A 13,846-nucleotide genomic window follows, 5' to 3' on the forward strand; every position below is an offset into this window, starting at 1 on the left:
CCCCCACAAGCCCAAGTCAGGCCAGCCAGTGTGGGTGGGACGGGTGACCACAGCTGGGGACCGAAGGCAAAGCCGCCCTGAGCAAGTGGCCTCAGACGGTGCCGGGCGGGAGGAGCTCTGCCAGCCTCACTCCGCTCCGGAGCCCAAGCTGAGGGGCTCCCAACTCTCAGTGAGCCCCAGGAAAGAGGGGCACACGACCACAGACGAGGCCGAGGTGGCTGCTTAGCAAGTTTATTCCAAACCTGTTCAGAAGTGAACGTTAAAAGATAAAGGAGGTGATTCACGTGAAACACGAAACTGATGCCTCTCTTCCAAACGGGGCGCGCCGGGCACTCTCCCCTGAAGGCGGCGGCCGGCTAGTGCTGCCTGGATCGCAAGGACCTTTTGTTCGATTTGGAGATGCCGGCCTCCCTCTCCTTCTCGGGGTCAAAGACTTCTGTACGCAGAAAAGCCACAAAATACTGTGAACGGTGCGGCCGGCTGCCATCCACAGCCATGTCTGTGTGCCAAGGACTCTGTCCTATGGGACATTCTACTCCCCAGGAAGGCAGAATTAGCCCCAGTTGACAGATAAACAAACAGAGGGAGCTGGGGACACCGCTTATACCTCCCCTCCCGAGACAGCTGCCGGGGAGAGAGCCTCGTCTACACCAGACCCTCACATGCCTCAGGACGTCTACCGGGGTCTAGGGAGCCCTGTGGAACAGGGCAAGCAAGCTGGCCTCCGCTTACTCAGAGCTGCTTCAGCGTGTGCGGCTCAGGTCCTGTGCGCACGTGGCGGCTTTGTTGGAGCACCCCGTCTCCCTGCCCCCCACCGTGGCCCCTCAGGGCCAGGCACCAGAACTCGGGCACGCTCACAGCCCTGCCAGCCCAGCCGCCCGGAGGCCAGGAGGAGACAGCAGCTTGGGGACACGAACCTGGTATCTCGTGGGGCCAGTAGTCGTTGCAATGGGGGCAGCGCGGCTCCGAGTTGGACTGGAAGTACTTGGCCACACAAGGCAAGTGCATCCTGATTCCACAGGTCTCGCAGCTTTGACCCTGAAATGAGAAAGGTGATGGCCGTGGAGCCACGGCGTGGAACCCGCCATGTTCATAAACCTTCAGGAAACTGCAAGGAAAACGTCCCGCAGGCTCAGTATTTTTGTCTTCCAGGCCCCAGATTAATAATAAGAACAACCCGTTAAGTCTAACTTAGTGCAGTGGGTTTTAGTAAAGAATCTGACGAATGAGCACATGGGGAAGAAGCTCAAGACTCCAAAGGCCAGAGCGCGGCAGCAGGGGCGGCGGGCCAGGCCCTTGGAGCAGCAAGGCTGAGTCCCAGGCTCCCAGCACGTGTGGGTCCTGCAGTGGGCGTGAGGACGGCCACTTTTCAGAAGGCACTTTAGCAACGTGGAGCAAAGCTTTCAACAGTCGTGTGTGCACTCTGTTCCAGGAATTCCACTCCCAGGAATTCAACCCAAGAAAACAACCAGGTGCCCAAGGATGGACGTGCAAAGAGGCCTATCCCAGTGTAGGTGACGATCGCAAAGAGATAAAAAGGAAACACGAACACCCAGCACCGGCACCGGTCCAGCTGCTCTGCTCTGCAGCCCTACAAAGTACACAGGGGAAAACAGATGACGGGGAAACCATGGTTGAGACAGAAAGGTGTTCACCACACAGCTGCCGAGATAATATGGACCACGCAGAAGACCTCTGAGAGCCTTATCTGGAAGAAAAGTAGAAAGAGCGCTGGGACGAGAACAGAGGGACCAGGGAGGAGAGGCGGGCCTCCGTGCGCTCACTCATGCTCGGACGCTTCTGAGGAGACGCCCACCTTCTGCTCGCGCTCGAGGAAGGCCTGGGGCCCAGAGTGAGAGTTCTAGAAAGTGCCCGCCCCCGGCCCTGCGGTACCTGGATGAGGAGGCTGTGGCAGATGGTGCAGACCTTCACGGCGTCGGGGTACGTCTCCCGGATGTACTGCTCCATCTCCAGGATGGCCCGGCCGTGCAGCGTAAACTCCCCTTCCTTCTGCAGGGACACAACAGGAAGTGGCATCGTTTATGAAACTGGCACACCTGGCCCTCTTCCCACCCTGTATCTCTGCTCCCATGGCCCGAGGCCCAGAAACGGGGAGAGGTCCACACGCCCCTCGCCGCACAGGCTTTCACCAACCCCGGTCAACCGGCATCCGCGCCGGCCTCTTGCAGAGCCTCTAGCGGGGAAAACTTAGGTAAGACCTAAAAGGAAACCGAGGCAAGGACCCCCGCCCCCGCATCTTCTTAGCGCCTTCCTTGTGCCTTCACAGACAGGAATCACGGATCTTGCACGGCAGCCCCACGTGTGAGGCCTGCCCAGCCCCCCAGATGAGGACAGAGGCCGTGAAAGGGAGGCAGTGATCCCACGGCATGAACTCCACCCCCTACCCAAGCGCCCACTTCCTCCTCTCCTCCCCAGCGCCCCCCAGCCCCACCCCCAGGGAGCAGCACAGCAGGTGCCCCCAGCCCTGCTGCCTGGAGCCTCCGAGGGGACCATCCGTGATCACTTCCAGCCGCGCCACTTTACAGACAACGCTGGAGACGGTCCAGGGAGGCCCCCAGCGTGGCTGGGTGGCATGGCCGGTGGGGCCTCCCGGTTCCCCCAACCAGACACGGTGGAAAGCCAGGATGTACAGAAAACCTGGCTGTGGTAACTGCCCTACGGCCAGCTCACAGGGCAGAGGCAGGGGTCACAGAGGCCCACGGACGTTTATTCATGAAAACCGACTAGTGAAGCGGGAGGTGACCGACTAGTGAAGCGGGAGGTGAACCTCTTAACCATGTTCGTTCCCCTCCACTGCCCGCGCTGGGGGAGGAGGAGCTGCCGGTGGGGCTCCTGGGCAAAGGGCACTGAAGGGCCGGTGGGCAGCTGGGGCAGGCCGACGTCGCAGGCCTTGCAGGAGAAGCCGCTACCGGAACCTGCGGCTGCTGGGTCAGCCCAGCGCCCCTTCGCGTCTCTGCTCTTCTCCACCTGACGCCTGCAACAAGCGGGGCCCGTTTCTCCCACTTCACACCCCCTCCCCACCGTAACCCAGCCAGGCAGTGCATTCACTCTGGGCCTCCAGTGGCAGGTGGGTGACCAGCCAGAGGGAGACATGGCAAATGGGTGCAGAGTCAGCAGGAGCGCCGACTGCGGGAGCAGGGCGGGCAGGCAGGATGCAGCCCGAGGACTGTCACAAGTGGACGGAGGCCCAGCACGAGGCACTGGTGTCCCGCGCCGCAGGCTGTCGGGCCAGCCAGGAAGCGGACGGGAGCTCTGTGCCCCGCAGGTGCTGGGCACGGGAGGGCGGCCTCCCAGGCTGTCCTGGGTCCTGTGGTTGCTACCTTCTCAAAAGCTCCCAAGTCCGTAACAACGCTCCACCTCCACGGCCACCCTCACCCCCCTAACCGCCCTCTGGGCCCACCCTTGCTCCTCTGCAAGCCTCTCCAGCGACCTGAGCTCTGCGGGGCCCAGCCCTGTGATGCTCTGCCGTTCTTAGGCTGAAGAACCGAACCCCTTCCTGCCCACCTCCAGGCTCACCTCGTCCCCTCTTCCAGAGCGCCCAGCCGTAGCTCCTTGCGCCCACCATGCCCACTCGGGCACAGGCTGCTCCTTCTGCCCTGGACCATGGTCCCCACCCCCAGTCCAGGTGCCTCCTATCTAGCCCTCAGCTGAGTGTCACTTCCTCTGCAGAGGGCAGGTTGCTCTGTTAGCGCTGTGGCCCTTGCATCGATCCCAAGGAGGAACGCCCAAAGCTGGGGTGAGCAAGTTCAAGCTCAGAGTCAGGCTCGAGTTGCAGTTACTAAACGTCTTCTAGCTGCCTGAAACTGCCCGGTGCTTACTGTTCATGACCCCACTCATCCTCGGGGCCCCGTCACCGGGACAGGCGGCCTGCCCTGGATCTCCAAGGAAGACCCAAACCCAAGTGACCTCCCAGGCCTCACAGCCATCCTTTGAGCTGGGCTCTTGCAGCGGGGACTGGTGCCGAGGGTGCGCAGAGACGCAGCTGCCAGCAGACACCCAAGCTCCAAGGATCCACGCCTTCTCCGAGGCCGCCTCCATGTCTTGGGGCCTCGCCTGCTGACCCTGACCACCCTCCACGCCAGGGCCCCCTGAGGGGCTGCACAGGTGCCTCAGCACCTCCGTACCCTGTGCAAGGCCAGGGCGGAGCCTTGCGCAGGGTACCAGGCAGGGCTCTCCAGGTACTTTCGTAACAAAGTGCCACCAGGTGACATTCCCCCACAGCATGGCTTCTGAGGAAAGTCCCGTTTCTGAGAGGCTGAGGATGAGACTCAGACATGGTCCCTCCGGTCAAGGTGCTGCCCCAGGAAGGCTGGTCGGGGGACTGGCCAGCACTCACCTGGCAGCCCCTCAGCTGTTCCTCGCAAGTGCCACAGAACTCACGGCCACGCCATGCTGACCACTTCAGAAAGCACCCTGCCCTCGTGACAAAAACACCCGCGCGCCACCACCGTCCTCACCCTTCAGACAGGAAACAGGCTCAGAGGCGAGAAGCCACCGCCAGAGGTACAGGCAAGGCCGGAGGAGGACCCTGGGGGTGTCTCACCACCATGCCCCCCACCTCCTCCGGGGTCTGTTCCTTTGTCCACACGAGGCCGGAGGGGTCAGGCAGCAAGAGGGCTCCCCGGAGGCCCTCGGGGCTGCAGAGGCCAGTGCTCAGGGAACCCCCAGCCCTGGGAGGACGCACCAGCGTCTCCACTTCACTGAGGAAGAAGCAGAGAGCATGGGAGGCAGGGCCCAAGGCAAGTCCAGTGGATCCCAGAGGCGTTCTTTCCTTCTGTCGTCCCTGCTCTGGGCAGCAAAGCATCAGTCCCGATAAAGTCGGGCACACAGCCCTGCACTGTGGTGGGACAGCACCTGCATGTGCTAGACACACACGACCACCCTGGGGCCCAAAGCCGGGCACAGAGGCTGCGCCTGGGCAGCGGAGGGTGAGCTTCGGGGGACATGACGGGTGTTCGTATCAACAAGGTCCCGTATGAATACTGGTATTTCCTAATCTACGAGGATTTCTTGTATTATTTTGGGGGTAAGCTTGAGATAAATGCTGTTCCTCTGGAACTTCCTCTACCCACCCAGTCACCGTTCAGGAAGTAGTACCTCCAGGAGTGATGAAGTACAACGATGAAATAACAGTCCCCGCCCTTAGAAAGCCTGGCCCGAGGACAGAGCATGGTCAGTTACGACCCGAGCTGCCCGAGAACATTCCATATTGCCAAATCCACCCCAGAGAGGAAGAAAAACTGTGACAAAGCAATTGATGGGGACCTGCAGTCACCCAAGCTGGGGCCTGAACATGCTCTGCCTCTTGCCGGGTGTGGGACTTCACCCAGATCACGGAGCTGCAGTGGGCTCAGCTACAAAACATAGCTAAGGGGCTCCCCGCCCTCACAGCGCGGCTGGGAGGACCCAAGCACATGCTGCGCAGACACGCCCAGGGATGCTGGCACCCACTAGCAGCTCCCCGCCGCTGTGGCCTCTTCAGACATTTCCTCCCATCAGGCAAGTACCTCAGGCACTGAATGTTTCTGGTCAGACTACCAGGGCCCGCTCACCCTCTGAGATCAGTAACTCAGAACACTGTCGCCAGGACTCCAGAGGTGAGCTCCACCCCAAAAGGAAGTGAAGCATCATGTCACCACAGCAGCGGCCTCCAGCCAAGGGGCTGACCGCCAAATGAGGAAGCTGAGGGACTATCTCAGCACGTCCTGCCCAGACACTGGCCCCCGAGGGGCAGGGCTGTGGTGCACGAGGCAGCGCTGAGCCTGTCTGACTCGGGTTTCTTGGAAACGGTGGTGCATTTGTTGAAAAAAGAACTGAAACATCTGACTGCTCCAGCCAACAGAATTAGACACAGGGCGTCGAGAAACTTAAACCTCTCACAGATTCCTACAGCCCCTCTCCAAACGCTTGTCTACACGTCCTCTTTGCTCTTTAAGGGCCACCATCTAAGTGAAAGAGCCCAAACAGCGCTGGCCCTGGATAATACGACGCTGACAGCGATAACCACGACAGGGACGGTGACTCCTGTGGGGGCCCAGCGCTGGGACCCGACACACACCGGCTCGCCCCGCGCCTCACACACCCGGAGGTGCACGCTATCACCCCCCTCTCACAGGAACGCGGGGGCACCTGCACCGGGGTTCAGGCCCAGGGCTGACGCTAGCGCCGTGCTCCTGCCCGCCATACTACCATACTACATGACCTGCCTGGGGAGCAGAGTCTGGGGCCCACGGCTCTGCCACTTCCAGCTGGGGCTCCCCCACTTCCAGCTGGGGCTCCCCCAGGTCACGTGAATGAACAGGAGGTTCCAGTCGTCCTTGCAGGGTCACTGTGGGCCTCAAAGCAGAGAAGGGACCCGAACGGGCCTGGCTCAACAGACATCCATCAGATACAATATGGTTTTGGAGGAAAAACTGTGATGCATTCTAAAAAGTGAGCCAAGCTGGAAAACCCACGGCACGAAGTACCTCAATCAGCCATTTGTTTTGTACGAACTTCTGCAGCACATGCTCGGCTTCCTTCTTCCTCATCTTCTTGCCTTTAAGCTGATCAACCAGGTTCAAAATATTTGTGGAAGATGCAAAGCCAGTTTCTGAGTCAATAATCAGTTCCAACTGGAAGAAATAGATAACCACATTCATCTATTAAATTGACAAAAACAACTTTCAAGCAATAATACCAATTCTGGCAGGGGTGCAGTGAAACTATGCATATCACAGGCAGAACTGCAGGACTCTTCAGGAAAATAACTTAATAATATGCATCCAAAGCCATGAACAGTTTTGACCCAAAAGTCTCTCCTGTAACACCATCCCAAATGAATGACCTTAATGCCCCCCAAATCAAGAAGGGTCACTTCACCTCCCTGAAGGTGGAGAAGCTGAGGAATGAATGAATAAGGAAATGGGGCGGCACCCCTCCTACTCAAAGGTGGGCAGGCCATCAGGGCTGGTCTGAGTGGCAGGCTGGAGTCGGGAAGGGCACAGGAGAGCAGGGTGGGCAGCGAGAGAGCACGCTCGGGAGGTGCAGAGGCACGGTGGACGCAGGGCCGGGAGAGGCTGGCCGGCCAACCGCCCTGACACTTCTGCCCACAGCAGGGCACAGCCACTGGGAAGACAGGCTTCCTGCACACATAGGTGTGTCCGGCATCTTAGAGCCCAATTCTCAACCTCGGCTGCTGATCGTCCCCAGAGGAGGCTTAGAAAGGAAGGATTCCAGGACTCGGTCCTCAGAGACTTGGACTCGACAGACCTGACCTGAGGCCAGAATGTCTGTGTTGTTTTTACCTCCCCAGTTACTACGGTGCAGCCAGAGCTGAGAAGCACTGTCTTGACCAGGCACTCAGCCCGGTGAGTGACAAGGTGGCTGAGTGAGCAGCTCCAAAGCCGGGCAGGCAGAGCAGCGCTTCACAAATGTGCCTGTGCAAACGGATCGGGGGCACCTTCTTAGAACGCAGTCTGGGCGGGGACTGGGATTCGGCCTTTCTAGCAAGCTCCCGGGCGATGCTGCCGCGGTACCAGGCACTGACACCTGCTCACCTGCCTCACACACCCAGGAGGCCCACTGTTGCTCAACCAGCTGGGGTCAAACCCGGACCAGCCTTTCTTTCCTAGGCAGCCGCGGCGACCTCCCCAGCAATCACCTGGCAGCTATGAATTCTGGGCGAGGTGCTCGGTGACATCCCTCTGCAAAGGGCTTTCTCAGGCAGCAGTGGTGACCCTCTAAGATTGCAGTTTCCATTTCCAGTGAAAGACAGGAATTCCCACAAGAAGCCCAGCTGCTGGGCAATGGGAGCTACCGTACTTACAGCCTTTCTAAACAGATCCAGCTCATTCTCTGCAAAATCTGAAGCCATTTTAGAAATTGAAGTTGTTGCAAGATTCACCTAAAAAATAAGTCAGCGTGAGGGTCAGGTTGTGCCCTTCACTTGTCAGTTAATTCACTTGTTGGCGCTCTCTCCCTCCCCGCCTCCCTCCCTGCCTTGCCAAGTCACGGAGCACCTGTGTCCCGGCACTGTGGGCCACAGGAATAAATTTGTAACCGGTCTTATGTTACAGGCTTAAACCTGTAGCTCAGTCAGTATGTCTAATTTTCAGAGATTTTTAGAATTCCCAAGATTGCGTGGTATCTTCCAAACTCAGATAAATTCAGGAAACTTGTCTGCGTGCTAACGGAGCTTCAAATGCAAAAGGCACTGGGAAGTCTGGCAGTAAATAAATCTGATTTACCGATTTGACCCAGCATTTCCATGTTATTTGACTCCATGACCCTTTCTTCCATGGAACAACGTTTGGGAAACCCTGGGCTAGAGCCCCTCTCTGGGTGGGCCCGGTGGGTAGGAGCCTGATCTCCTTTGACGGCCTAAGGTGGTTCCCGAGCCAAGGATGGGGGTTTGTATTTCACCTCCTTCCCTAGCTGGGAGGGAAAACCTGAAAACAGGAGGCCCCAAATATGTCTCAGTCCTTCGCGGCCACGCACGTTGTTTCTTTTCCCAGCTTCTATGTCTTGTTCTAAATGAAAAGGCATTTTATCCCTTTCTCCCTCCAAGCCCTTGGTGAGGCGGGTGCACCTGCATTCGCCCCAGTAAGGAGGGCACGGGGCTGTCTCCGCTGCAGTCCCTCACACATCCACCAGGGGGCTCTGTCTGCACTCACCAGCGCGTAAATGGGTCTCCCGTCATCTTCCGTGACGCCTTTCTTTATCTCGATGTACAAAGACTCCAAGACACTGTTAATGTTGTTGATGAAGTCCTCCAGCTTCTCTACGGTAGCACTGCCTGGAAATAAACAGGCAAAAGCCAAAAAGGGGGGGGTGCTCCATCAAAAAAAGTGCAGCTTGTTTCAATCCCGCCATCATCCTGAACACGAGACAGCAAAGCCAGAAATGGGCGAAGGCCCTGGCCCTGTTGGGTGAGTGCCAACGCCTGCGGCTGCTTTCTTCCTGGAGCAAAGAGACAGCGCTGCGAAGTAGAAAGGCCTGGGAAATGGTGTCTGAGCCTGCCGAGGTCTTCCTGTCTTGGCTGGCAGCCCTCGGCCTCCTCCCCGGCCCCAGTTCCCTGCCGCCCCCGGTCACCGTCCCCACTCAGCACTTCAGTGCAGTGGGCATCGCAGCCTGACTCCTCCGTAGAGCCTCTGCCCCCGCCTGTCCTCACGCACGCGTCAGGTCCACCTCTGTCCTTCCTCCCTTTATTCGACATCCAAACACACATCGAACACTGACACGCCTGTGCTGGCCCGGGGCTGCGACAGTGAAGAGTAACGACCACAAGGTAAGAACAACAGCTCACGCAACAGCTCACACGGAGCACCCAGCCCGGGGAAGGCCCTGATCTGAGCGCTCTTCACGCAGTTATGAACCCATCCTGCCTGCAGAGGGGGGGCTCACTCACCCAGCGTTACACCGCCAGGCACGGCGAGCAGCGGGGAGCCCTGACAGCACGGCCACAGCCCCTGACCTGTATGCCAGCCGCCCCGTGCTGCCCCTGGTGACGCACAAGGCAGCAGCGCCCTCTCCGGGGCCATCAGCCTGTCAGAGGAGGGGGTACAGACAGGGCCCGGGGAGCACCGCAGGGGGCTGGGGTGGATGGACAGCAGACTGGCAGGGGAAGGAAGGACGGCTGGGAGGGCTGCGGCGGCAGCAGCAGGAAGCAGGAGCCAGATGGCCCAGGGCCCCATGGGCTGGGGGGGGGGGGGGGTGTGCCCTTCCTCCTGTGGGACATGGGAGCCTCTCAGAGCTGGAAGCAGAGGAGAGACATGGTGAGCCTTGGGTCCTGGAATCACCCTGTTGAACTGTGAGACTTTTTTAAACCAAGCGTATGTATTACTGTTTTCACTTATTAAAATAATTAATTTCAAAAGATTTGTGCCTTAGAAAAATCACTGTAAGAAAAAAATAGCAGGAAAACAGACAATATAATATTATGTTAAAAACAATAATAAAACCACCAATATATGCAGGAAAAAGGCCAGGAAGGTTACCCACCAAACTGATGAACAAGGCCATTGCTAGGAAGGGAACTAAAATGAGGGGGTCATCCCAGGGCACTTGAACTTTATCTGTTTGGCTTCTTAGAAAGGTACTTGTAAGCTCCTTGTATAGCTAAATATTATGAAAGTTTAAGAAAATAAAAGATCACGCTGGTGGCAATGGAGGTCGCAGCCATGTAAAGGCGACAGCTGTGACACAGGCACGGCATCTGCTGAGGAGGCCCAGAAAAGCTAATGACAAAGACCCGGACAGAAATACTAATAGGTGAATCACAGGCGGGATCTAATCTTCCTTTACAAGTAAAGTTGCTTAAGTTAAAGAAAAAAAAAAAAAAAAACAATTTAGGGAATTCCCTGGCAGTCCAGTGGTCAGGACTCCGAGCTTTCACTGCCGTGGCCCGGGTTCAGTCCCTGGTCAGGGAATTAAGATCCCTCAAGCCACGTGGCGCGACCAAAACAAAAAAACAAAAAATGACGACAAAGAAAGCAATTTAAAGAAAAAATTCGTATTAATAAACGGATGGTACATGGACGTGGCAAAAATCGTAACGGTAGCGTGATGATGAAATTTGGCCACAGCTGCTGAAAAAGTGTGATCAGAGGAGTGAAATACGGTCACATTTCCTGCCTCCGTGCCCCTGCTCACACGCCCTCCTCCTCACTCCCATCGACTAGTTACGAAAGCCAGCTCGCAGGGCACTTTCTTCCGCGAGCTGTTCTCTGCTGCGCCGGCACGAAGTGCTCCGGTGCTTTCCTCCGCTCCCACACCACGCAAAGCATCTCGCCCCGGTGTGTGGGGCCAGTTTCCACGGACGAGCCCCGCGCCCGGCCTGCTGGACACCCTTCGGCCCCGCCAAGCACCCGACTCGACCGTGGGAGAGTCAGGCGCGGGGCCCCCGGGCACCAAGAACCGCCTCCTGCCCACTGACAGGATCTCTGCCTCGGGAGCCAGCCCGTCCACCCCAGGTGACACAGTGGCAAGTCCCACCTCCCTCTGAAAGCGACAATTCACATTTTCCACTGAAAAGGCCTCTCCTGGGTGTCGTTCAGAAAAACGTACTCTGTGGGCAGATCAAAAGCATTCTGCTACCTCGGACTTTCCTCGTCCGCACGGAGATGAGCTAATAGCCGCCCTGCGCTTTCCCCTCTCCCGCCACCTCCAGTTTGCTGTCCAGCCTCACTTTTCAGAAACATGAATGCTTTCAATTTAAGGAAGAAAAAGCCCTTCCTACCACTGACCTTGCAGCAGCCGGCCGCCTGCTCAGGGGCCCCCGTGGGCTCCAGCGCACAGTGGCCCTGTCAGGGGCTCGGCCACAGCCCTCCCCTGGGCGGACCTGCCCGTGCTGCCCATGGATGCCCTGCGCTGCACCATCACCTGGGAAGAAGCTGCTCTCCTGTTCAGCCACACGCCCGCCCTAACTGGACTTCTTGGGGCCACAGAGGCAGCAGCAGGGCCGGCCCAGTCCCGCCCCGCCCCTCTGTGGGCCCCCAAGCCAGCCTCTCCCTTTCTCTCATCCCTGAAGGCCACCGGCCACCTCACGTCCAACCTCACACGCGACGAGAACACTTCCCTGCGACCCTCTCTCCACCACCCCCGCTCCAACCAGCCAGGCTCCCGACCGGCCGGCGGGCGTCCGGCCACGCCCCTTCCTGTGCAGGCCGGCCCTGACCACAGAGGCTCAGGGACCCGCGCTGTCTCTGTCCTCCCACGGTCCTCAAGCACTTCCTTCCCCATCACACTTTGTTCCAGCTACCAAGTCTGGCTGCCCCACTCCCTAAATAGACTCTACCAAAGAGTCTTTCTTTCCCCCATCTGTGTGATTCTGGTGGGAAAACAAATCCCATATGCAGAAAACCAGAGAGCAGGAACCTGCAGAGGCCAGGTCCCAGGTCAGCCAACACTGGGCCAGAACCCGTGCTCAGCCTGTCAGACACCCTCTCAATCTGAGCAAGGGACAAAGGGATGGCGGGAGGTGGTTCCAGCCCAGTCGCTGCAGGGGGAGGGGGAGGGGGGCTTTGGCCGAGAGGTGCTGCTGTGCTTTCCTGTGCCTGGTGCCCTGGGGCTCCGGCCCCTTCCCCAGTCTGGCCACCAGCCAGCGGTCAGTCCCGTGTGTTCCTTTCCCAACAGCCTCCCAACACGTTCCTTTTCAGGTTGGCCAGAATTGGGAACTCTTGCTTGCTACCAAGATCCCTGACATGCCCGTTAAGTGGCAAGGTAACACCAGATCAGTGCTTCCCAAAATCAAGTCTTCAAACCAGCTAATTTTCACTGCTCTGCCCCCTCTCCCTCCCCTCTTCCTGGAGCCCATGGTGGAAAAGCTACAGTTGGCAAATCTGTAGGAACACACTGGGCCTAAAGCAGTGTCCGAGGATCCATTTGGCCCCAATATCCTATGAGTCCACAGTCGCGATACCGTGCGTGAGATAAAGACCATATCACATGATTTTGAGGCAACTATTTCCAGTCTTGGTTCTACCACTTCGAGGGACTTTAGAGAACTAACGAATAACACTGCTCCTCCCTTCAGATCCCGAACCAATTGAGAAAAAAAGATACGCTTCAGGTAAGTATCAAAATACCAAGTTTTTGCAGGTAGAACTGGATCAGAGGCTGGGGCCCTCCACACCAATGACCAGCAGTCAGCAACATGGGATGAGCTATAAGAGGTAAGGAACAAGGCCCTGGACCTACCACAGCTGCCTCTTCTCAAAGAGCAAAGAGACACCCTAACCAGGACAGTCAGGACAACGGCTGAGGCAAGCAAGGGTCTGTAGATCTGCGGTGCCACCCGTGCTCTCTCTCCATGAAGCAGGCTGGAGCTGTGCCTTTCTTATGCGCTGTGGTGAGGTTGCTTCTGCTGGGCTGAGAACAACAGACCCGTAAATGTGGGGCTGTCGTTCAGCTTAGTACGCGCTGGGCACGGCTCATTAGCTTGGCTCACTGCGTCGCTGCAAGAGCACTAACTCCACGAGGTCAGCTGTTATCATCGCCCTTACATACCAGAGGTTAAACAACTCGCCCAGCGCTGCAAATGGAGCCCAGGCCAAGCTCCTGCGCCAGAAGCCACACAGCCTCTGTGGAGCAGAGCAAGCGTCCTCTGGGAACGTTCCCTACCCCAGACCCCACCAAGGTCACATCTACATTCCTCCAGAACTTGGCACTGTGCCTTCAGGGTCACAAAGAGGGACTCGGCCAATACAGAAAGGCAGAAAGTGTCTGAGCAGTGCCTGGGAAAGACGCCAGAGGCGGTGCTGACGCCAGAGGGCTGTGCCCCGAGGCCACGTACAGGGCTGTGCCTGGCCGGCATCCATCATCCCTCCAGCCCTGACTACTTGGCCAGGGTCACACGCACTGCTGCGGGAGGAGCTAAACTAAAGGCCAAGGACTCAGGACAGAATAGCTCTTTCTTCAGCAGGAAATGCCCTTCTGTTGGGGCAATTAAAAAATGGGACTCAGGGCAGTGGCCTGGCTGGGGTAGCACTGAGCAAACGGGACACTTCTCTGAGGAGTGAGAGCTGGTTCAATTCATCTTGAGAGGTCGTTTTTTTCTGGCCACCACTGTTACCTCCTCTTCTTTTAAAATAAATTTTAATTTAACCAACAAACCTCTTCTTGTTAATCAGAGTCTCTGCTTCCCAGAAGCCTACTGGAACCCAGGGTTCACTGCATACTTGGGCAGCAGGAAGTCTGCTGCCCTAACTTCTGAACAACAGATAGTTTTATTCCAAACCAGGCACCACAGATAGAAAACTTTTAGGCAGAGGAAATACTATTTTAGGCAGAGGAAATACTATTTTAGGCAGAGGAAATAATAGCAAAAAATAAGACCCCAGGGGAC

General features: G+C 57.5%; 1 protein-coding gene across 2 annotated transcripts in view; it reads right to left on the minus strand.

Annotated features, from left to right (window-relative positions):
- Positions 1–215: 215 nt before the first annotated feature.
- NSMCE1 (NSE1 homolog, SMC5-SMC6 complex component) overlaps positions 216–13,846 on the minus strand; it is a 35,268-nt gene continuing 21,637 nt past the window's right edge. For both annotated transcript variants that reach the window (XM_068565299.1, XM_068565300.1), the window contains exons 3-8: positions 8,676–8,797; positions 7,829–7,906; positions 6,489–6,635; positions 1,894–2,010; positions 918–1,038; positions 216–436 (exon numbers count right to left, since the gene is read on the minus strand). In XM_068565299.1, the coding sequence (XP_068421400.1) occupies positions 357–436; positions 918–1,038; positions 1,894–2,010; positions 6,489–6,635; positions 7,829–7,906; positions 8,676–8,797 (665 nt within the window). In that variant the 3' untranslated portion in view covers positions 216–356. The remainder of the gene's footprint in view (positions 437–917; positions 1,039–1,893; positions 2,011–6,488; positions 6,636–7,828; positions 7,907–8,675; positions 8,798–13,846) is intronic.

The sequence above is a fragment of the Eschrichtius robustus genome, chromosome 16, assembly GCF_028021215.1.
Source record: "Eschrichtius robustus isolate mEscRob2 chromosome 16, mEscRob2.pri, whole genome shotgun sequence".
In the NCBI taxonomy this organism is placed as follows: domain Eukaryota; kingdom Metazoa; phylum Chordata; class Mammalia; order Artiodactyla; family Eschrichtiidae; genus Eschrichtius; species Eschrichtius robustus.